The sequence below is a fragment of the Capricornis sumatraensis genome, chromosome 8, assembly GCF_032405125.1.
Source record: "Capricornis sumatraensis isolate serow.1 chromosome 8, serow.2, whole genome shotgun sequence".
In the NCBI taxonomy this organism is placed as follows: Eukaryota; Metazoa; Chordata; class Mammalia; order Artiodactyla; family Bovidae; genus Capricornis; species Capricornis sumatraensis.
Window position 1 is genome coordinate 105,117,938 of NC_091076.1, and position 23,925 is coordinate 105,141,862.

Consider the following 23,925-nt stretch of genomic DNA (forward strand, 5'->3'; position numbering starts at 1 on the left):
ATGGGCAAGATGGCTGCTGAGAAGCAGGTTCCTGGAGGCGGCGGCAGCGGCGGTAGTAGCGGCGGGGGCAGCGGCGGGAGCGGTGGTGGACGCAGTGCTGGAGGAGAGGAAAATAAGGAAAACGAGCGGCCTTCGGCTGGGTCGAAGGCACACAAAGAATTCGGGGATAGCCTGAGTTTGGAGAGTATCCTACAGTAGTCGGGCCTAACTCGGCAATGACTACGTGTCGATCTGGCGAGCCGGTGGGCGGGAGAGGCGGTGGGGCCGCCTCATCCTGGGCAGGAGAGGCCGAGGGGTGCACTTGCTCTCGCCCCTACTTCCTGGGCACTTAGCAGTTCCAGGGTCTGCTCTTCGACTGACTTTTCTTCGCATCTTCTCTGGCCTCTGCGCTGGGGAACGTTCTCTTCTTTCAGTCGGCACCAGAAAATGGGGCAGTTTTCGGCAGTTTCCCCGCAGTTGCCCAGTTTGAGGGGGCTGGTGGTGGGTCTGACACTGGCCACTCTGATGAACTTGGCACCTGGGGCTGCTGAAGTGGGGAGAAAGAAACTGCAGTTTCGACGTTTTGGCTTAATAGTTCTGTCTGACAGCCGTCGGAGAGTACATAGTAAAAAGTACAGTTTGATGCTCTGCAAGTGGAGGCGAAGGTTGACTGTTCCAAGGAAAGGCTTTTTGCCCGTTTTGAATATAAATCATCAAAGATTGTTACTTGTGTACATACTCTTAATATGCCTCGTGGGCATTTTGTCTTGTCGGGAGTCATTCAGATGAGCTGTTGAGGAATCGGTTTCTAGTTTTCATCAGAGTGTATCACGGTTGAGTGTTTATGATATTAGTTTGTGGCTTTTTGAAATGAAAATGTAGGCAAATTTCTGAAATAGTACATGTAGCTTGACTTTTTAACATACTGAAGTTTTTCAGCAGATGGCAGTTTTACTTTTTGAACTGGTGATAATCCTTCCAAATGGATGTTAGATTGCTCTGATTTTACTACAGATCTTGTACATGCCGGTCTCTTTTTAGTTGTTGAAATAGCCCTTTCATTGTTCTGTGTTTTAAATATCCCTGTAAAGAAGCATTGAGGAAACTTTAAAAGAAAACTAAAATGGTAGATAAAGGTCACTGGACTTCCCAAAGTTTGGGACATAATCTTAAAATATTTTTAAAATTCTTCAAGAGGAGAATTTGGTCAATGCTTTTTCTTTTAAAAGAAAAACTGGTGTTTTAATGCAAACTATGGCCTGGTTTGGTTGGCATGTGCTTGCCATAGGCGCAGACAGCATCACAGCTGTTAAGGAAAGTCAGGTTTGGCAGTTGTAGAAGGTTATGCAAATAGACTAGTAGTACACGTCATTTCTAACCTGAATCTGCTTAAATGAGTAAAAACACTAGGTCCAGGTGTAAATCACTGGGAACCACCCCAAATGTAGTCAGCATTTATCAATAGAATCCAGCAGCTTGATTTAAATGGTTGGGTCTCATTAATCTTCAATGACTAAGGGTGCCCTCCTTTTTTAGTTTGAAGTAGTAACTGAAAGTTCAGGCTATCAGGTTTTTTACATGCTTAGCCCTGTCCTCCTGAGAAGGCAGTGGCAACCCACTCCAGTACTCTTCCCTGGAGAATCCCATGGATGGAGGAGCCTGGTAGGCTACAGTCCATGGGGTCGCTAAGAGTTGGACTTGACTGAGCGACTTCACTTTCACTTTTCACTTTCATGCATTGGAGAAGGAAATGGCAACCCACTCCAGTATCCTCGCCTAGAGAATCCCAGGGACAGAGGAACCTGTTGGGCTGCTGTCTGTGGGGTCCCACAGAGTCGGACTCGACTTAGCAGCAGCAGCCCTGTCCTCTGACAAGGTAGCTATTGAAAATGGTCACTAGAGATTTCACTAGTTAATGTACTAAGCATTTTAGAAATGTTTAATGAGCTGTAATTTGATACAAATAGATTAATGGTACTAATATGGATGAAAGTTTTGGATTATTTGGATTCTTGGCACTGTAAGCTTTTCCTTAATCTTGACTCTAGTTCTTCAGATTATAAAGGAGTCCCAGCAGCAGCACGGTTTACGGCATGGAGACTTCCAGAGATACAGGTTAGTATCGCTTGCAAGGTGTGTAGATATCTCTGGCTTTTTCAGACTTGGTTTGCCATTGTTACTACCCTCACTCCTGTGCCTTACCGGAAAGTATACCTGGAAAGTCTAGTTCTTAACTTATATCAAATCCTTAAAAAGATACTTAATTTTCAAATTTAAAAAGAGTGAATCTTTTTATCTACTTTGCCTTAGGACGTTGCAGATACGTGGAAGCTTCAGGTGAAAATAAGAAGGAATTGTGGTGTTTTTTTTTAAATTTAACCATGTTACAGAATCTGGGTTATATCCCAGGTCTTGGCATTTGCTGTTCTGATTCCTGTCCTTGTAGTTTTGCTTTGTCCGGAACATGGCCTTTCGTGTCCAGATTCTCTCACCTATTACTCAGTGGTATTCCATTCCAGGGGTGAACCATCGTCTGCTTTTATCCTCCAGTTGAATGGCTGTTTGGACTCCAATTTTGTTTTGTTTTGTTTTCCTAGTTATTATTAATCTTCTTAATGTTGGATTTTCAATTAGATTTTTTGGTAGTAAAATATAACATAAAAATGACTTTGTGTACATTTTAGTCCATATTTCTTTTAGTACATAAATATATTTGTGTATGTGTGCCTACCAAATACTATTTTTCTTCTTCTAGTCTTTCTCTGCGCTTTTTTTTTCCATAAGTTTGCTCACATTGTGTATACAACTTTGTATTCTGCTCTTTTGCCGGACATTATGTATTAAGTAATTCTCCATGTTTATAAAAATGTTCTGTACATGTGATTTTTATTAGTTGTGTTATAACCTGATATATATCTATATCAGCTATATAGACATACCATAGTTTATTTACCTTTTCCCCTGAGCTGGTTATTTATATGGTAGCCAGTTTTGTAGGCTTAAAAATTTTGTACCCGTGAATCTCTGATCATTCCTCTCTGTATTTCTGATTATTTCCTTAGTGTAAGAGTAGACTCTCAGTTCAGGAATTATGAGCATTTTTAAGGATCTTGATAAATGCATCGCCAGAAAATTTTCACCAGTTTGCATTTCTATCCATAATATGTATGTTCCATTTGATTTTTATGTAAAAGGGTAAGTGATAATTAAAGTATAATTATGAATTGAGGAAAAAGACCTATAGTTCATAGATTCAGTCAGACTTTTTTTTTTAATAACCCATTCCTTGGTAGCTTTAAGACTGAGATGTTGAAGTTACTGTTTAAGTATCATTTTATATTGTAAATTTTATGCTGTTTTGAGTAAGAGTGGCAAAATTTTGCATGTATTTTTATTTTATTTTTATTTATTTATTTATTTTGCATGTATTTTTACACTAGCTTAGTCAAAATACTTTTATTGCCCATCTGTATGTTAGGCACTGTGCTAAGACATTGGGAGAAATTTGAAAATAAAATAATCTTTGTACTCAAGGAGTTTATATTAGTGAGAGATGTAAGAACATGATTATAATATTCTCAAACTATAGCAGAAGTAAGAATTAAAAACTGCATGAGTACAGAAGAGAGGCTTGGCATAAGAGGTGACATTCATCGTGTTTCTTGGTGACGTCCCTGTCCACCTCATTTTTCTTCAGATGCGCTTGTAGTTCCTTTCTCCATGCCTTCCTCGTCATCCCAGTCTCTGTCAGGATGCCCCTTCTTCCCTCTTACATCCATCAGAATCTGACTCATTCTTTCAAAGCCCGCCAAAAGCCCACTCCAGTGAAGAGGGTTAGCAAGAAGAGGAAAGTTACTCGTGTCACTTTGGATTTGCCATTTGCCTCACTTTTGTGGTTGCCGTTTTGTCTTCATGACTCTCTCCAGCGTGAGTGTGGTTCTTTGAGAGTGGGCACCATGTCCTCCGTCTCTTCACGTGTTCTGTAACTCCAGTCATCACCTTGCGTGTTTCCATTCAGTAAACATTTGCAAGAGGATAGTGGTATCTATAGCAACCATAAGTAGAATATCCCAAACTTTTGACCTTGCCTTATTATAGAACTTACTGTTGAAAGTACTATCAGCTTAGCTGAATGGTTTTGGGTTGTGGTTTCTTACAGGGGCTACTGTTCGCGTAGACAAAGACGTCTTCGGAAAACACTCAACTTTAAGATGGGGAACAGACACAAATTCACAGGGAAAAAAGTAACTGAAGATCTTCTGACTGATAACAGGTACTGACTGCTCAGTGCTGAGTACATCTTGTTAATACATTTATTGAACAATTACAGTGTGACAGATGTCGTGCCACACACTTGAGTTATTTCATGTGGTTTTTGTAGCAGCTCTGTGGAATCTGCATCTTTTCTACTACTCCTCCATTATGAGGAAACTGGGACTTCCCTGGCGGTCCAGTGCTTAAAACCCTGCACTCCCAATGCAGGGGCTACAGGTTCAATCCCTGATCAGGAAATTAGGATCCCACATGCTGCATAGCATGGCCCAAAAAAACAAACAGAAAACAGGCACAGAGAGACTCTGTAACTTGTTCAGAAATAACTGTGGTGGAATGGTAAATGTTGAAGTCAGTGATTAGACTAATAACCTGATTGGTTATTAGGTAAGCTTTCTGGAATGCAAATTTCAGTGTCTCTTCAGTTTAATCGCTCAGTCATGTCCGACTCTTTGCAACTCCATGGACTGCAGCATGCCACGCCTCCCTGTCCAGAACCAGCTCCTGGAGTTTACCCAACTCATGCCCATTGAGTCGGTGATGCCATCCAACCATCTCATCCTCTGTCATCCCCTTCTCCTCCTGCCTTCAGTCTTTCCCAGCATCAGGGTCTTTTCAGATGAGTCAGCTCTTCACATTAGGTGGCCAAAGTATTGGAATTTCAGCTTCAGCGTCAGTCCTTCCAATGAACACTCAGGACTCATCTCCTTTAGGATAGACTGGTTGGATCTCCTTATAGTCCAAGGGTCTCAAGAGTCTTCTCCAACACCACAGTTCAAAAGCATCAGTTCTGCGCTCAGCTTTCTTTATAGTCCAACTCTCAGTACATCCATGACTACTGGAAAAACCATAGCTTTGACTAGATGGACCTTTGTTGGCAAACAAACCTTTGTTGGCTGCTTTTTAATATGCTGTCTAGGTTGGTCATAACTTTTCTTCCAAGGAGAAAGCGTCTCTTAATTTCATGGCTGCAGTCACCATCTGCAGTGATTTTGGAGCCCAAAAATATAAAGTCTGGCACTGTTTCCACTGTTTCCCATCTCTTTGCCATGAAGTGATGGGACCAGATGCCATGATCTTAGTTTTCTGGATGTTGAGCTTTAAGCCAACTTTTTCACCCTCCCTTTCATCCAGAGGTTCGTTAGTTCTTCTTCACTTTCTGCCATAAGGGTGGTGTCATCTCCATATCTGAGTTTATTGATAATTCTCCTGGCAATCTTGATTCCAGCTTGTGCTTCCTCCAGCCCAGCATTTCTCATGATGTACTCTGCATATAAGTTAAATAAGCAGGGTGACAATATACAGCCTTGATGTACTCCTTTCCCTATTTGGAACCAGTCTATTGTTCCCTGTCCAGTTCTAACTTTTGCTTCCTGACCTGCATACAGAGTTTTCAACAGGCAGGTCAGGTGGTCTGGTATTCCCATCTCTCTCAGAATTTTCCACAGTTTATTGTGATCCACACAAAGGCTTTGGCAAAGTCAGTCAGCAGAAATAGATGTTTTTCTGGAACTCTCTTGCTTTTTCAGTGATCCAGTGGATGTTGGCAATTTGATCTCTGGTTCCTCTGGCTTTTCTAAAACCAGCTTGAACATCTGGAAGTTCACGGTTCATGTATTGCTGAAGCCTGGCTTGGAGAATTTTGAGCGTTACTTTACTAGCGTGTGAGATGAGTGCAATTGTGCCGTAGTTTGAGCCTTCTTTGGCGTTGCCTTTCTTTGGGATTGGAATGAAAACTGACCTTTTCCAGTCCTGTGGCCTTAAATCAGTATATCTCAAGTGAAATCTGGCCATATGTAAAGTACTACCTAAGAGTTCTGTATTTCATTGCTGAGTATGTACATGGTGGTTAACATGATAGGATTACTCTATCAAGCAGTGTGTGTTAATAGTCTGGGGGTCAGTATCTCAGACTGACTGACTTGGCTGCACCAGGTACTAGTTGTGGCATGCAGGATCTGGGTCCCTGATAAGGGATGGAACCTGGGCCCCCTGCCTTGAGAGTGTGAAGTCTTAACCATTGTACCACCAGGGATGTCCCTCTATATCTGTATTTAAACCAAGAGCTCAAAAACAAGAGATGCCAACTTCACCTTTTAAAAGCAAGATCATTTACATATGTGTGACCTGGCCATAAGGAGGAATGAAATCTTGCCATTTGCCACAACATAGATGAACTTGGAGAGCATCATGTTAAATGAAATTAGAGGAAGACAGATACCATGCATTTTCAAGTCTATGTGCAATCTAAAAAACAACTGAACAAATAAAACAGACTCATAGAGAACAAGTTGGTGGTTGCCAGAGGGAAGGGAAATAGGAAGGAGTCAGTAAAAGAGGGGAAGGGGATTAAGAGGTAAAAACTTCCAGTCATGAAATAATTCCCAGTCATGATTCATGGGGATGTAATGCACAACATAGGGAATACAGTCAGTAATACCTCATACCCTGCACCTGAAACTAACGCAGAATTTTAAGTCAGTTATACTTAAGTAAGGGCTTTCCAGGTGGCGCAGTGGTAAAGAATCTGCCTGCAACACAGGAAACGTAGGTTCGATCCCTGTGTCAGGAAGATCCCCTGGGAAAGGGAATGGCTACCCACTCCAGTATTCTGGCCTGGAAAATCTCATGGACAGAGGAACCTGGAGGGCTACAGTCTATGGGGTCACAAAGAGTCAAACACGACTGAGCAACTAACAACACCAAGTCTGGGTTTGCCAAGTTTGAGGTGGTAGCAGGTTTTTCCAATGAGATATGTCTGGTAGGTGATTAGAAACCTACCGGAGGTGCTGATCTGGGAACCATGGTTGGTGCTGTGAGAAGAGCAGCTCTGAGGAGAAAAGCAAAGGAGGGCGTAGGGAAAAGTTGAGAGGCCGAGGATTACTCCTCAGAGGATACCTGAGTCTGGCGCTCCTTGCCTTTGCTGTTCAGTCGGCCTGTTCTGTCTCTGATTTAGATATTTGCTTCTGGTTCTGATGGATGCTGAGAGAGCCTGGAGCTATGCCATGCAGCTCAAACAAGAAGCCAACACCGAGCCCCGAAAACGGTTCCACTTATTGTCTCGCCTACGCAAAGCCGTGAAGCATGCCGAGGAGTTGGAACGCTTGTGTGAGAGCAATCGTGTGGATGCCAAGACCAAGTTGGAGGCTCAGGTTAGTGTCATAACATCAGCTTTGCTTTATTGTGGAGATTAGAGATGTGACTTTAAAAATAATAATAACTCAGTTAAACAGAACAGAGTCTCTTCCATTGTATGTTGGTAATCAGGGGAGGAAAAAACCTAATCTTGCTTTAAAAAGGTGAAGTTGGCTCTTATTTTTGAGCTCCTGGATTTTAAGAATTGGCTCTAACTTTTAAGAAAGCCCATGCTTCTTTTGATATGTATGTGAAAAACTTATATCTGGGAAGTTCACAAAGTAAAAATTCTGTTCTTAATGGTATAGCCCAGAAGTGGGTTGTTGAGTAAAACAAAGAGAGTAAATTTTCTTTATTTTGAAGTTCTCTCCTGGGAAGTAGATGAATCATAAATTACCCATGGGTCACATTTTATTAGTGAGATACATTTTTTGATTTTTTTAGAATCAACCTGAGTATCTGTTCTTGATATCAGAGTTTGAAGCAAGTAGAGGTTGGGCTGTACCCTGGTTCCTGGGTATTGAAGCAGTGTCTCTTTTCCCGTCACCTCACAGGCTTACACGGCTTACCTCTCAGGAATGCTGCGGTTCGAACATCAGGAGTGGAAAGCTGCCATTGAGGCTTTTAATAAGTGCAAGTAAGTCCTCTGGCCCAAAGGCTGTGGCCAGTTTTGATAACAGTCACATGGAAGCTGCGGATCAGCCAGTGATTGCTTCTGTGAAAGCTGTTACAGTTTCTTTCTTTTTGCCTTCTCTTGAGAAATGTGGATTGTTGTCTTTCAGCCTCAGAACTTGCCAGTTCTGGTAGTTGATCTGTGTTCCTTTTGAGTTTATTTTCTTAAAGCGAGGCTGCTATGAACCATGATGTTCCTTGCCTGGCAGGACTATCTACGAGAAGCTGGCCAGCGCCTTCACAGAAGAGCAGGCTGTGCTGTACAACCAGCGGGTGGAGGAGATCTCGCCCAACATTCGCTACTGTGCCTACAACATTGGTGAGCGGGGCTGTGCGGGGCAGCGACAGGCGGCCTGGGGGACCTGGATGATGGCTTTAACTTTCCTCCTTTTCCCCCGTGTCCTTCTTTGGTGTGGGTTTGCGTTGATGAAGAGTACAGTTGTCAGTGTCAGCTCTGCTCGACATCCAGAAGGCAGTTCCCTAGCTTCAGTTTTGGCCCCGCCGTACCTGTGCCCACCCAGAGCCTTGTGAAAGGACTTAGGATTCATTGAAATGCGCTGGTGGATGGGGAAGAGCTTGGAGTTGAATCTGAGAGTTCTTGAGGAAACAACCAAGACACTTGAGGGTTTTCCTCTCAATCTCTCTCTCTTTTCTCAGGGGACCAGTCAGCTATCAATGAACTCATGCAGATGAGATTGAGGTCTGGGGGCACTGAGGGTCTCCTGGCTGAAAAATTGGAGGTAATCTAGTATGCACATGCTGTGAAAAGTCTTCGGTTTGAAAAAATGTCCAATAAAAGAAGTAACACACAATCCCCTCATCCAGGGATAATTGCTGTTAATATATGCATATTTATATCTATATTTTTAATGAAAAGTTTTTGTCACTTAATTTTTCTTTTTTTTTTTTTTTTTTGCTGTGCCTTGTAGTTGTGGGATTTTAGTTCCCTGGCCCAAGGATATGTAATATGTTAGTTGCAGGAAGAGACAAACGACAGTTTCCAGTGAGCTTCACCTGATCACTCACATCCACGGTTGAAGCTTTAACATTTCATTGCTGTTTTCTAGGCATTGATCACTCAGACGCGAGCCAAGCAGGCAGCCACCATGAGTGAGGTGGGATGGAGGGGCAGGACGGTTCCTGTGAAGATCGACAAAGTGAGGATCTTCTTACTGGGTTTGGCCGACAACGAGGCCGCCATCGTCCAGGTACGGAGCTGGGCCTGTTCCGTTCTCTCAGGTGTGTCTGCCCATTGTCCTTGTGTGTTTAAGATAACGATATTTTGTTGCTGATTACGATTTGGGTAACCATCTCAAGATGCGTGCTCTTGAATAGAATTCTTTTGAAAGCTGAGTGTATCAGGGAGTTTTCATGTTGACGGTGACAGCCTTCAGTGAAAATGGGAGCAGCAGAGGGCTGCTTCAAGTCAGGGGTGACATTTGGCCCAGCAGGTGGTGCAGCAGCACGGCTGTTACGTCTTGTGTCTCGCTGACCTCTCATCCTCACCTTCCAGCCCTGAAGGGTCACCTCTTGTCCCTGGGTCCTTAAAAGACAGCCTGGCTAAACCCGATCAGCTTGTTGTACGTGTGGTGTTTATGCGGTATTCATGCAGAGCCGTACTGCCCGATGCTCCTGCTGACATAATTATTGCCTGATTGTGGGTGTGAACAACCAAATGAGTTCCAGAAGAGAAGAGATTCTGGTGATCTTGGTTTGTATGGAGTAGACAGTGATGGAGGCATTTTTTAGAGCTCCTTCTCTGTATTAGGTGAAGAACATCTGAAAAAAAGACCACGCTACTCCCTGTGTCTCCAGCCTCAGCAGGGACCAGTGGCATTTCATGAGACTTCACAGCTGGCTGCTGTCCCCAGAGGGATATGTGTGTGAGGCGCTTTGCTAGTTGTGCTGATGGGTTGTTAAGCATCCAGGCCTTTCAGTGACTTGTTCCAAAGCGGCTCCTTTGGTTGGGGGCAGCTTTCAACAACTGAAGGATTTCTTTGCGCCTTTTGTCTATATTGCATATGGCCCCTCACCTCCCCCTTTATTTGCTTGCAGGACAGAAGATTAGAACAGTACCAAAAAGTTGAGTTTTCATTCATCTAAAAGTCTGAACTTTTTCTGAAAGTATTTCATTGGCACTTAACAGTATAGAGGTCTCTCTTCTTGACTAGGGCTGACAGCAACCATTTAGATTATGCAGCTGGTTTTCTCTTTCAAGTGATACATACTGGAAGAAGAGAGCTGCCACAGATCTGTGCCAGGCATCAGTGATAATCAGGTAGGAATTCTGGATAGAATAGGGAGATTTAGTAAGTAACTTTAAAAGCTATTCATGCTTACCATTTATACAATAGAAGTGTTTATAAGAGATCAGCCTACAGGCTGACTTCCCATATACCTTCACTGATACTGCATTGTACTAAAAGGAAAATATGTTTCAAGCCCTTCGTATTTGCAAGATATAACTTTTTTGTTAGACTGAGATCCAGTTTCATGTTTTTTTTTAACTAACACGTTGTAAGGATTTTTCATGTTCTGACAAATTGTTTCACCAAATTTTTTATTGCCTGGTAGTCACCTGGACAGATAGCACAGAGACAAGCAGGGAGTGTGATGATCCTCCTTTATATCCTAGATATACTGCTTAATGCTCTCGTGTGTTTCTCTCTTCACCCTGTGAGGTTGGGTGATGCTCATTTTACAGATGGGAAAGCTGTCACCTGTCCATAACCATATGTCTGATAGGAGGGAGTGCCTGCGTTTAAAACCATACCCTTTTGATTCCTAAGCTCATGTTCCTTGAAATTTTCCACATAGCCTTAGATTCATCAGGAAGGTTAGTAACAGGATCGTTTTATGTGGTTTTGGTGAAAAGCTAAATGTAAGTTCACTTAACAGAAAAGCAGGGTCCTGGGCCTCTGACTGAAAAAGTTGAATTTTAATGGAGATCTTAATGGAAAAAAGTAGTCCTTCACAGGAGAATCCTCTCCACTTCAGAAGGTTACTGAGGTAGGGGTTTCCCACGTGGGAGGAGAAGATACAGGCATGTTTTATCTGAATTTATCTTTCTTTTGCTTTTTTTTACAAATAGAGAATAAGATCTAAATGGGGGAGGTATTTTTGCCTTATTCATAAAGTAATTCAGATTGGGCTAAATTAGACCAGGTGAAAAACATTTCACAATTGCACATGAAGCTGTTGCCTTTAAAATTGAAGATCACTTCAGTCGCGGGTGACTAGTTGAGCTTTGTGCACATATAAAAGGATTACTCTCAAACTCGGGTTTTAGTGTAGGTGAAGGGCTGACTTCTGGATCTCCAGGTTATAGTCCCCCTTACAAAGCAGTTCAAAGAAATTCCCTAGTGGTACAGTGCTTGGGAGTCTGCCTTGCAGTGCAGGGAATACCAGCTCAGTCCTTGGGGAACTGGGATCCCGCACGCTGCAGAGCAGCTAAGCTCGCACACCACTAGAGATTGGGGTGCCGCAGTGAAAGATCCCGCATGCCCAAACTAAAACCTGATGCAGCCAAATAAATAAATACTAAAAAAAAAAGTTCAAGATTGGCCAACATTTTGGTAATATTGGCAAGAAAAGGCAGTGACATGATTCCAGCCTTGACTAGATAAAGATTCTCACGGTTGGTCATCTCATCGAAGCTGCTGTTAGTTGTGTGTTCCCACCTCGCCTTCAGTGTGCGTGTTTATGGTGTTAAATATATTCTTTTTAAAAGCCCTTCTTTATACAGATAGTGGCAGGTGGATTTTTTTAGGGTTGGTGTCAGGGTTATATATCCCTTGTAAAACAAGTTTGGGGATGTTCCCTCTTCTGCTTTCTGAAAGAGTATGTAACTTTTTGTTTTCTCCTTAAATGGTCGTTATAATTCACTAGTGATACTATTGGGCCTGGAGTTTTCTTTGTGGGAAGATTTTTATAATTTTTTTTTTTGCCTGTTTTAAAAAATATATAATTCCTTTATGAGTTGGAGGGCTATTCAGATTTTCTGTTTCATCTTGTGTCAGTTTGGATTTTATATTTTTAAAGTATGTATGTATTAATAGTGCTTACATTAATTAATGTAAGTATTGTATTAATTTCATGTAAATTATTGGTTTTATTGACAGTTTATAAATCCTCTTATCATTTTAGTGTTCGTAGAATCTGTAGTGTTATCTTCTGTTAAGTGCCTGGTTAATGTGCTGGTTGTGGTGAATACAGTTAATTGTGGTCTTTAAGGATCTTACGGTGAATTAGGATCGCTTGAATATCCAAGACCTTTAAATAATTTGGTTGAACAAACAAAATGTGTATTAATCCCAGGAATCCCGTTAAGGTTTTAACCGTAAAAACAGTTACATGCCTGATACTGCTGCATCACACATACACCAGGTCAAGCCAGTAAGAAAATAATTTAAGTACGGTGTCAAAGGAAGTTTGGCGAAACCCTTAGATTTCAGGCGTAGCTCTGTGGCTGACGAACTGTGTACTGAATTGAATGAACCCTGGGTTATTATGCATGGGAAAGGCCCTTTGGCTATTCGGGGCTAATCTCCAGAACTGCTTGCTCACTGGTGCGCTTGGCAGCTAATTTGCCAGCTCTGCTTATTGTATGGAGCTTTCTCTGCCCAGGAGACGGGGCTTCTCACTGCAGTGTGTCCTGACCCTGCTGCTGTTGGTGTGTCCCACCCTCTGGCAACTGGGTTGGAGGAATCTGGTAGCCCCCCGCTTCTTGGTTGCTTGTAGAGGTTTTTATGACTTTTAAATACTAAAATAGCAGTTTACTGAAAAGCAAGAAGAAAGAAATAATTCAAGGAGAAAATACTAAACTGATAATACTTTGTTAATACCTGAATTGTCTTGGTGGTAATTTGAGGATGTCACGCAGCTGGGGTGGGGGCAGGTTAAAAATGTCTATAGGTTTGATGATTCTTATAATCTATTTTTACGTGAGGTTTGTGTCCTTCTTTACTCGATTTCTGTTTGTTTTTTCCTAGACCTCACTGTGCCAAGGGAGGCGGGCTCCCATTCCCTTGGTTCTCCTGCGGGTGTGGTGGAGAATGTGGTTGGACTCACCTTGCTGTCTCTGTCACACCAAGTAGATAAGTGAAAACAGTCTGGGAGTCCTGTCTTTAAGAGCTGAGGGCCTCGCCTCAGGACACACACAGCTGGTTTTCCTCAGCCTTGAGACGTGCCTTGGGGCTGTGGAAAAGCACTTCTGAGAGTGTTTGAAGTTTTATAAAAATTGATCTCAAACTTGTTTATTAGGACTGAGTAACGTGTTACTGCTGGGCTACGGGTTTCTCCCTGTCACGGGTCCACCGGGGAGATCTAGGCTGGCCACAAATTCTTCTGCAGGGAGTTGGCCCGTGTGTGCAGAAGCAGTTCTTGTTGGTTTTGTGGCAGACCTGAGCCGCCTGCATGTGGGCTCTGAGGGACCCTCCCTCTGCATACACGTGGAGAGGTGTTTCTTGTTCCACTGTCCCTTCAGGATCACGTTTGCCTCCGAGATAGGCTTACAGAATAACAGTGTAAGTAACAAAATGTGTCTCAGGCTTCCTCTGTGGACGTTTTGCCCAGCCCAGGGAGAACCGTGAGAGGTTCTGCTCCAGAGATGAGTGGTCTCTGTCCCTGTGCAGTGTGGCTGTGTACGAACACAGCCGACTGACGGCCTGTGATCCAGATCGGCCTTTCCCTTCATTGTGGTTTAAGACCTTTGTAAGATCCCAGGGGAACGAAGAATTTTCTGGAAGCAGAGGGGAGGGAGGTTTGCTGCTCTTCAGTACCTTGATGCAGAGTGTCTTTATTCAAAGGGAATGAAGGTAATACCTGGCAGTAAAGAGGTATATAGCATTTTCGCATCATATTAATTTTTTTTTTACTTGAGCCATTCCTTCCCTAGGAAAGGAGGCAGGTCCCACATAGCTGGTAAAACCAAATGGCTCTTTTCTTCTACTTAAGCACTCACTGCCCCAACTGCTGAACCCCACCGGTCTTAAAAGGGTGTCAGTGGCATGTTTGCTGGATTGCACGATGCCACGCTGGTGCTGGAGCTCACTTGCCTGCTCACGACGTGGCTCTGGTGTGTGTGTGTGTGGCTGGTCCAGGGCTGTTTCATATCTTATTCCAGTTGTTAATTGTGCAGCTGTCCCGGTCCACAGGATTTGTACTTTGAAAAACTTGGCTAGTTTGATTAAACGAGTAGAGAGAATCTTGCTGACTTGAGGTCCTTAACAGTGTTTGGTGTGAAGTGTGTTTCTCCAGAGCCGGGCTGTCTGGTACCTTAGCCACCTGCACACATACGGCTGTTTACATTGATTAGACTTGCGGGTGCTCAGCAGCCACCTGTAGCTGATGCCCACACTGGACCATGCAGGGACGCCACCGTCACAGAAAGTGCTGGTGGACAGCCCTGCTCTAGCCTGCAGTGTGTTAATGGTGTCTGGGTTTGCCTTTATAAATTTATAGACTAGCCATGCCCCTGATTTGTTCCTCAGTTACTGAACAACAAGAAAGTCAAGTAACTTATAAATAGAAAAGTATGTTTGATTTATATTGGGTAATTTACAAGGAAGTTTTGTTTTTTTCTTCCTCACACTGGAAACTAGGAAAAACATGAGAGCTCTTAAGAGAAGAAAAGCTTTTTCTGAAGGCCCCTCCCAACCATATCTTAAAGGAGTGGGCAGTACTGAGTTTTCTTTTGAGCTTTCCTGGAGGTCAGTTGAATGTCAAGAGATCAGATTGGATGTTAGTTTCTGTGGAAAGTCAAATATAATCATGGGAATGTTGATGTTCTAATGTCAGAGTGGGTCTGCCAGTAACACAAGTTCATCTCCTTTCTGCTTTTTGTCCATTCCTACCTGCTTAGTCAGATTCCTTAGGATGATAATGTGGTTTGGCAGGTATTCAGTTAATGAATCACCTTTTGCCTTATCCCGGTTGGCTGGCACAGGGGCAACGCCCTGTGCTTTGCAGAGACTTATTAAATGCTTGTCAGCTTCATCTGCCCTGAGATGGTCTCAGCATAGCCGTATGGAATAACTCCTATATGCAGGAAAACCTCATATGGCATTTAGGAGAGAAATATATCTTTGGTTATTAGTAATGTCATTAGTAATGTCACTCACCCACTCACCTACTTGGGACTTAGAAGAAATCCAGTATCTACAACTCTGTTGGGTTACATTTGCAAGGGAAAGAAACTTGTGCTGTGCTTCAGAGTGAGGTGGCAGTGCCCCAAATCTAGTCCCTAAGGCTCCCCTGAAATGCCAGGTGCTGGTCCTGAGCACAGGTAGAGGCATTGAAGGCAAAGAGTAGAAAGTTCTGTGATGGAGGAAAGATGAAAGCCTCTGTTGGTTGACGGTTTAGATCAGTGGTATCGATGTTTTTCAGTATGTTCACTTTACATCTATATATACACGCTTCTCATTTCCGTACAAATTAACGAATAAAACCATAAGAAAAATTGTATATGATAAAGAATATTGACAGTTGAAATGCTCTCTGATCCAGGCTGTTTTTTGGTTGGATGTGTGTATTTATGTCTAACAGGAGGAATCAAAGCACTATCATGCCCTCCTCCATCAGAGTACCATGACTTACTCAAAAAGAAACTCTTTCGCCACCTTCTGCCTCTGTTTAGGCTGAGAGTGAAGAAACCAAGGAGCGTCTGTTTGAATCCATGCTCAGTGAATGTCGGGACGCCATCCAGGCCGTGCGGGAAGAGCTCAAGTCAGATCAGGTAGGACTCTCAGCTGAGTCCCCGCTCTTGCTCTGAGCTGAGGTCCTCTCTGCTCTGTGTGTCACATTCCCAGAGCAGGGACTCTTAGCCACCGTTGTACTTAGATGTGGCGATTTTGGCTGACCAGCAAGAGAAGCCTCCTCTGGGCTCCACCAAATTGAGAAACTCTTTCCCTCTGTCCTGCTTCTCCTAATGGCTTCATGTTTTATCTGTTGAGCCTCCGGTCTCAAATCCATATCTCCAGGTGGATTTCTCCGGTGCTCCCTTTTTCTAATAATATCGCTGTGATTCATTCAGGCATCTAGGCTGGAAACCTCAGAACCGTTTTTGTCCTTCTTCCCTGTTGCCAAAAAGCCTGTCTGTTCTCCCTGTGTGATTCCCCCCTCCCTTCGTCCATTCTACCTGTCACTGATGAACTTTATTATGCCTGGACTCGTAGAAAAGTCCCCTGATTTCTCTGTCCAGGCTAATCAAGAGATCCTAAACTTCTCCACATCTGTAAGGCCTCCTACCGTGTAAGGTCACATCTTCGCAGGTTCCTCACTTTAGGAGCCATTCTTCAGTCAACCAGGAAGGCAGGAGCTGACGGCACGAGGCATAGACCTTGGGTCTAAGACACAGGTCCTAAAACGGAGCCGTGGCCTGAGGACTGTCTGCCTTAATGCTTTGAGTCTGAACACTGGACACAGTGGCCAGGAGGCCTTCCCAGCCGTTACTCTGAATTCTCGTTCACGTCTGGTTTTTCTTTGTCAGTGGAAACTGAGTGACCTTGTCGTTCCAGAAAAGCCCAGGAGTTCTCTGATATTTGAGGACCTCAACTTCGTAGTCTGTGCCTGTGTCCCAGGGCACTCTGAGGTCCACACCATTGAATGAGGTGGTCAGAGCCAAGGACGTAATCAGCCATTTAATCTCTACCTTCTTACATTCTGCAGAAACAGAGAGATTACACCCTAGACGTGGAGTCGGGGAAGGTGTCCAACCTTCAGTACCTGCACAGGTAAGAGGTGTGACACTTTTGCTTTTTAACCTCGCATGATGTGTCATTGGAACAAGAGTATACGCAGTTTATGTACATTATAATTTACCGATACATATTCAAATATGAGTGCATCTGTGCACATTTTTGCATATGAGATTTGGGTGTGTATATTATTCTAATATCCATATAATTTCCCATTTTTGTACAACAGAAGAACTAGAATGTAACCGATAACTTTGGAGTTCCCTGTGGCCCCCTTGCTGATTCCTGCCCCTCTTCTAGAGCTCATCGCTCTCCTTGTAGGAGCGCCAGCCTCCTAGAGTGACCCTCCTCTGCGTTCTGAATGGCTTACGTTGTCCTGTCCACATTTAAGTTCAAGTTCAATCCAACTTTAATTCCATCTAGAGTTTATTTTTGAGTGCGGTAAGGATCCGCGTCACCTTTGTCCACGAGGGTGACGGATTGTTGCCGCGTGCGGTTTATGGGCCGGGGTGTCCTTCCCTGCTGGCGCGCAGGCGGACGTCCCGCACTCCCTGCACGCTGGCTTTCTGGACTCTGCTGCTCTATCTGCACGGACGCCAGCGCTGTGATTTACTGTAACTTCATCACCGGTCTTGGTGTCTGGTCCAGCACGTTGTCCCTCCACCCCCACCCCACCAGCTTTCTCCTCGGGCACATCTTGATTGGTTTTATCCCTTTGCTCTTTCATACCCGTTTTCAAATTGCCTTGTCAAGTTTAAGTTTTTAAAAGATAGGTCATTTTGTTTCACAGAAAAGAGGAGGAAGGAAGAGTGACATTTTTCAAACTTCCTGGGAGAAATAAAATTCCACTTCTCCCCAGGTGCTCTTTCCATGTGACCTTGAAATTTTTAATGTCTTAGTCACTGCTTACAACTTTTTAGTGAACCTGGCAATATTTTCAGTCATTCCCAACCCCTGCCCCCCAGCCATTTTAATAAAAACAAAACCAAAAAAAACTCCTCTCTCTGCCTTAATCTCCATTCTTAGAGAATTTGGTATTATGTCGCATTGACTGCCTTACGGTTCAGATGCACAGAATATTAGCAGGAACAGTACTTATCTCCCTTCTGTTTCAACAAGCCCATGAGAAACAAGGCTTTAGGAGGTTAGGGGACGTATTGGTAGTTAACAGCCACAAAGAGGCAAAGGCAGTTGTCAGCCTCCTAGCCTTGAAAGACCGAGAGCTTCAGCGGGGCTCAGGACACTTCCACATTGTGAAGCCCCCTCGCCCTGGGATCTGTCTTCCCACCTCCACATGTAGCTGGTATAGGGACAGTGAGCAGTTAGGACCCGAGGCCAGCTTTGAGATAGATTAAAGTCAGGAATCTAGTAGCTCTTGTATTTTAGTAAAGCTCTGGTATCTTAATAAAAATGTATCTAGATTCCTGTTCCACTCGGTGAATAGCAGTTATTTGTTTTGAGAGTCTGATTTTTCTGCAGAGCTCTAGGAAAGCCCATCTCATGACTTCTCAGATGCAGCCACTTTTGAGGATCCCTGGTGACCCAATGGTTAGGACTCTACACTTTCAATGAACGGGGCACAGGTTCAGTCCATGGTCAGCAACTAAGTTCCCACAAGCCTGACAGTGCCAGTTTTAATTCTTTGACAAATTCTTTTGGTATTTACCTCCATGTGTCTAAATGACATGTGTACGTTGCTACTTGTTGAGTTGGGCTTTTAGCATTTATTGCCACTTTCTTCTGCAGCCTTCTCACCAGTTCTACTCCTGCTCTTCACCCTGACCCCTCTGGCCTTCCACCTGACTCCTACACAAGCTCTCTCATTTCCGATACTGTTGTATTTGTTTAGTCCTTATTTCAGGAACTAGCTTGCTATCCATCTCTCGTCTTAAGGACCAGCAGTGTCCTCTGAAATTGGTAACTCTCTAAAGATACAGAAGATACAATTCAAGTTAAAATCAAATTTTGTCATAAGGTCTCATGTGGGTCCCCTGTGAGTTCGCCACCAAACAGCAGCCAGAGTCGAAGGTCCGTGGAGGCTGAGGCCCAGGCCTCCCAGCCCTGCCGGGCGACACGCCCTCGCCCTCGCAGCTCCCCAGGGCAGCCCAGCTTGTGGTCCAGTGCTCTTCCCAGCACATCCGCCTCCCTGAGCATCACCTGAGCTGACATGTGGTCCATTCTAGCTACCTGACTTACATCAAGCTGTCAACAGCGATCAAGCGGAACGAGAACATGGCTAAAGGGCTGCAGAAGGCCCTGCTGCAGCAGCAGCCGGACGATGACAGCAAGCGCGCCCCTCGGCCCCAGGACCTGATCCGGCTTTATGACATCATTCTGCAGGTGACCCCGGAGGGTTGGGAAAGCCTGTCCTGTGCGTGGGTTGGCTACAAAATGACATAGCAAAAGGGTTGTGATAGCCAGGAGCTGTTGATGACTCAGTAAAAGACAGAAGTTCTTGTTTTCATAGCAGTTCAGCTGTCCATGAACCTGATATCCAGACGTGTTGATGTGTTTTGTCGTTGTTTAGAGTCTTAGTCATGTCTGACTCTTTAGTGACCCTGTGGATTATAGCTCACCAGGCTCCTCTGTCCACGGGATTTCCCATGGACAGAATACTGGAGTGGGTTGCCATTACCTTCTCCAGGGGATCTTCCCAGCCCAAGGATTAAGCCCATGTCTCCTGCATCGGCAGGCAGGTGCTTTACCACTGAGCCCCAGGGAAGCCTGTGTGGATATGTAGACATGGGTAAACCCCCCGGTATTCATCACTGAGCACTTGCTGTGCAGGCTGGTCACCCACGTGCCTTGATGTGTCCTGGGACCTGAGGCCACGCTGCCTCGGCCCCCCAGGAGCTCATCGGTGAGGGAGTTTGAGACCCCTCCCCACAGTCAAGGTGTCTGTGTAGGCGCCACACAAGGGGCCCATCTGAAATGAGAGTTCAGAACCAGAGGGATCCCCTCCAGCTGAGAGAGTCTAGGGAGCCTCTGAAGAAGGTGAATCGTGACTGAGAGAAAGAGACCACGTGAGCTCTCAGGGTCAGGAGGGCGGAGGTGATGCCAGGTGTGGCTGCGGCTGAGTCACTTGTCACAGACGTCCCCGTTATCTGAAGCCCAGGCTCACTCTTTCTGCCCACGTCTGTCCTTCAAAATCTTCTGTCAAACACTCAGTGTGGGTCCCCCTCTTCATGAGTTTTCCTGTTACATCTGTTGTGCAGAATTTGGTGGAATTGCTCCAGCTTCCTGGCTTAGAGGAGGATAGAGCCTTCCAGAAAGAGATAGGCCTCAAAACTCTGGTCTACAAGGCTTACAGGTAAGTTCCCCTGGGATGGGCAGGGCTCCCCTCAACCATTGGAAGGTTCTAGAAGCTTTGGGAGCATGTCCCTGGAAGGTTGGGTTTTGGTTTTTGAAAGGCATGAGCGGTTATGACCTAGATGTGTGGGTGGTGTAGGTAGCATTTGCAGCTGGACAACATCCCTCCTTCCCGCCTGTCTTCATCTTCCTTCCTGGGCCTTTTGGGAATTACAGCTTTTTTGCAGAGTTAGCAGTAAGTAAAGGACAGTGGGTCAGCTTTGGACCTACACTGTCAAGTCAGCTCCAATTTCAAGGAGGAGTCCGCAGGTTAGCCTGGCAAACTGGAACAGTGAGAATGGTGAAGTCTCCCACCCCAGGGAGTGAGCCTGACGTTAAAAGACTCGACAATTTATTTAGCCTAAACAGCAAGGAAAGCCTTGATCTTGGGTGATTGTTGCTTAAGAATACTGTGGCTCTTTCCTTCCCCATCAGGTGTTTCTTCATCGCTCAGTCCTACGTGCTGGTGAAGAAGTGGAGTGAAGCCCTTGTCCTGTATGATAGGGTCCTGAAATACGCAGATGAAGTGAATTCCGACGCCGGAGCCTTCAAGAACAGCCTCAAGGTAAGCCAGTGGCCTCGCCTGTTTCTAAGCCCTGAGCAGTTGGCCGTGAGGCTGTGATGCCTTCTCAGGCGGGTCCTGCTTGGTCAGCCTTGGGATGTGGTGCGCCCGAGTGCCTGGGAGCTGTGGGTGTAACTCATGGCAGCGTTCCAGCCCGAAGAGGACTCAAGTACTAAGAGAGACGGCCTTCACCCAGTGTACAGCCCCAGAGCACTGTTCTCAGGCTCGGCTCTGTGTGGGAACTGCTTCCAAGGTGGATGTCTGGCTCTAATTGGTGTGGGATGAGAATTGGGGTTTTTATAATATTTATTTACTTTTTTGCACTGGGGCTTTTTTAAGCCCTTCAGTGATTCTACTCTGCAGAAGTGGAGAACCACTGGTGAAGCCTCTCCACACGAGGGTGTGGGGACCACCAGCAGAGAGCATCTGGTGTATTTTACTGATTTTTGAATGACAGCTAGATTTTTAAGCTTATGGACTGCTGTGAGGTTACAGAGATTCTTAAAGCAGTGGTTCAGGGGACCCATGTATATTTTACAAGTAGAAACTATTCAGAAAAGCGGGGTTAAGGTTCCTGTTACCAACGTTACAGCCAGTGTGGGAGTGTCTACCTGGAACAGCCCTGGGCTCAGCCGTAGAGAAAACTTTGGTTTCTGCCTTCAGAGAGCTTGTGGTTTTGCTGCAGCCACAAGACTTGCATAGGACCCACCTCCGAATACAAGAAGGAGGCGAAATAAGAGTAGGTGGGAGGCAGGTGTGGGCAGTGGGAGGGGTGACCAGTGTGGCAGCATGGTCGGGTGGGGTGTTGTTGGAATGTGGAGACAAACCAGCATGGACGGTCTGTCTCCGGAGAGAAGTAAGAAGGGTTTCACGAAAGCCCGTCTGCCCTAACATGCCAGGGTTTAGGTTAGGGGGAAACTAAGAGGAAGCAGGCCTGAGGGGTGCAGCAGTATCCAGACCTGACCAATCATTCCAGATTCTGCCAGGTGAGAAGCTGAGGCAAGAGAAGGGCTGTGAGTAGGGGCTGAAGTCCTCGAGCCAGGCGCCCAGGCTCTGGGTCCCGCCCTGTGGCCACCGGGGACGTGACTGGACACGTTCTTTGGCCTCTCTGTGCTTTGTCTTCTCACCTGTAAAATGCAGGTACACACTGTCCCGGGATTATCATGAAGATGAAATTGACAGTTGTGTGGATTGCTTAGGGCAGTGCCTGGCACATAATCCATTTGGTGTATGATAAGTGTGTTAATGTTATCTTTGTCGTCATTATTATTTTCAGGCAGTATTACTTAAGACATGGCATAGATTTCTCGCCTTGAAACGGGCTAGTTTCTATGTTTTGGTTTTTTTAATAGGGAAAACGTTTAAATTACCTGAAATCCGTGAAAACACCAGTCAGGTTACTTAGCTCGGGTTAGTTTGGTGCACCTCTCTGGCCCGGCCCCGGCTCACGGGTCCATGTCTTCCTCACTGTCACAGGACCTGCCGGACGTGCAGGAGCTCATCACACAAGTGAGGTCGGAGAAGTGCTCCCTGCAGGCAGCCGCGATCCTGGGTGAGCCGCGCGCCTCTTCCCTGCGGCCTGTGTCCCCAGACTCCCCTTCTCTGCTGCTCCTCTTCTCTCCCACCCCCTACACCACTGATGTAAGACTGAAAGGGGTTGTTTCGGTTCATCCGTGAGATTTTAGTTTTTCCTGCCATTTCCTCTGCCCCCATGAGGCATCAGGTTATGTGGAAGAATCTGGAGGAACCCTGGCATGCGGTCCCCCTGCCTGTCCAGGGAGCCATGCCGGCCGCACTGGGCTGAGCACGCTGGTTCTGGGTGTGTGGTCTGTTATCGGCACGACTTGTCTGCCTTGGGTTGGAGAGGGCTGACTCCCCACAGATGGGCTGCCTTTACCCCTGGGGTTTAGGATCCAGGCGGGTGATAGGTATCATTCAAGCCTGTTGCGTTAAGTCCATGTTCTCACTGAATCCTGTGAAACTTTCAGATACAAACGATGCCCACCAGACAGAAACCTCTTCCCAAGTCAAGGACAATAAGGTAAGTGGGCTGTGGCTTTTGAAGAATAAACAGGATTTTGTGACTCCCTAGGAGCATGTACTCATCTGTAGAGCAGAGGGCCCTTCATTTATCAGGAAACACCCTCCCTTCCCCGCTCCTTTTACTCCGGACCTAAAAGCTGCCTGTGTTATGTTAGGTTAAGTTACGTTAAGTTAGGTGTCATGTAAATGGTCCCAAATAAAGTTAGGGACCTGCTGTGCACTCTGGTTGGGAGCTCTGGCTCTGACTCAGACAGCGGACAGGCGTGTATCCCACTCTAGCCCACCACTCTCAGCCTCTCTAGATTTCAGTGACTCTCAGCTATAAATAAAGTGAGGACATAATAGCCCCTCACAGGAAGTTTGTGGGGATCGAATGTTTCACCAATGGGCTGTGATTAACTCTGGGTTCCTGCTTTGGTTTGACTTCCAGCCCCTGGTTGAACGGTTTGAGACCTTCTGCCTGGACCCTTCCCTCGTCACCAAGCAAGCCAACCTGGTACACTTCCCGCCGGGATTCCAGCCCATCCCCTGCAAGCCTTTGTTCTTTGACCTGGCCCTCAACCATGTGGCTTTCCCGCCCCTCGAGGACAAGCTGGAGCAGAAGGCCAAGAGCGGCCTCACCGGGTACATCAAGGGCATCTTTGGATTCAGGAGCTAACCAGGCCCTTCCTCAGGGAGGGGAGAGTCTGACTCTCAGTCTGTGTTGTGAGAAAACCCCAGCAGGTTCCGTGACATTAAGTCCAGGTCCGCGTCGGCCCAGGGCAGAGTGTGCCGTCCTCGGCCCGCCTTCCTGTGTCTCGTGTGTGTGTACACTTCCGTTCCCACCCGGTGTGCTGGGAGGACGCCCTGTAGTCTTCTGGTAAACGTGTGCAGGGTCCTGTGTCGTCCTCCCCGGGGAGGGGCCCTGCCACCTGGTCTCATCTGAGCCACGGTCAGGACTGTTTTTGTGGGGTCCACACCTGGCACGGACGGGGGCTCGCATGCTTTGTCGTGTTTCTTCAGTACCATGGATTTGAATGAACTCATCCTTGCTGTGAGCACCCAGGAGCCCTTGAAGAGTTGGTCTGAGACGAGGAGACGTTGGCAGCATCACCCCAGGGTTACAGTCAGCCTTATTCCCCTCCACCTCTGAGCGAAAGTTGAGAAGTTTCAGAACAAGCAAAGAGCTCTATTTTTAGAAGAAATATGTTACCCTCAGAAATGATGAAAACAAATCTT

General features: G+C 45.6%; 1 protein-coding gene across 2 annotated transcripts; it reads left to right on the top strand.

Annotated features, from left to right (window-relative positions):
- Positions 1-23,925, top strand: SRP68 (signal recognition particle 68). Of its 2 annotated transcripts, XM_068976100.1 has the most exons (16): positions 1-184; positions 2,028-2,094; positions 4,139-4,252; positions 7,208-7,403; positions 7,941-8,023; positions 8,268-8,377; positions 8,716-8,798; positions 9,126-9,266; positions 15,695-15,793; positions 16,726-16,790; positions 18,938-19,094; positions 19,970-20,064; positions 20,538-20,667; positions 22,141-22,216; positions 22,653-22,705; positions 23,138-23,925. In XM_068976100.1, the coding sequence occupies exons 1-16, from the start codon at positions 1-3 to the stop codon at positions 23,363-23,365; spliced, it is 1,881 nt and encodes a 626-aa protein (XP_068832201.1). In that variant the 3' UTR covers positions 23,366-23,925. The 2 variants fall into 2 exon arrangements, with proteins under 2 accessions (XP_068832201.1, XP_068832202.1); XM_068976101.1 differs by lacking the exon at positions 4,139-4,252 and having other exon boundaries at positions 10-184.

Excerpts from the sequence above, each read along its gene's own strand:
- SRP68 (XM_068976100.1), top strand. The coding sequence starts at position 1 with ATGGGCAAGATGGCTGCTGAGAAGCAGGTTCCTGGAGGCGGCGGCAGC. Across the intron at positions 185-2,027 it reads GGATAGCCTGAGTTTGGAGA|TTCTTCAGATTATAAAGGAG; the intron begins GTATCCTACAGT and ends TCTTGACTCTAG. Across the intron at positions 7,404-7,940 it reads AGACCAAGTTGGAGGCTCAG|GCTTACACGGCTTACCTCTC; the intron begins GTTAGTGTCATA and ends GTCACCTCACAG.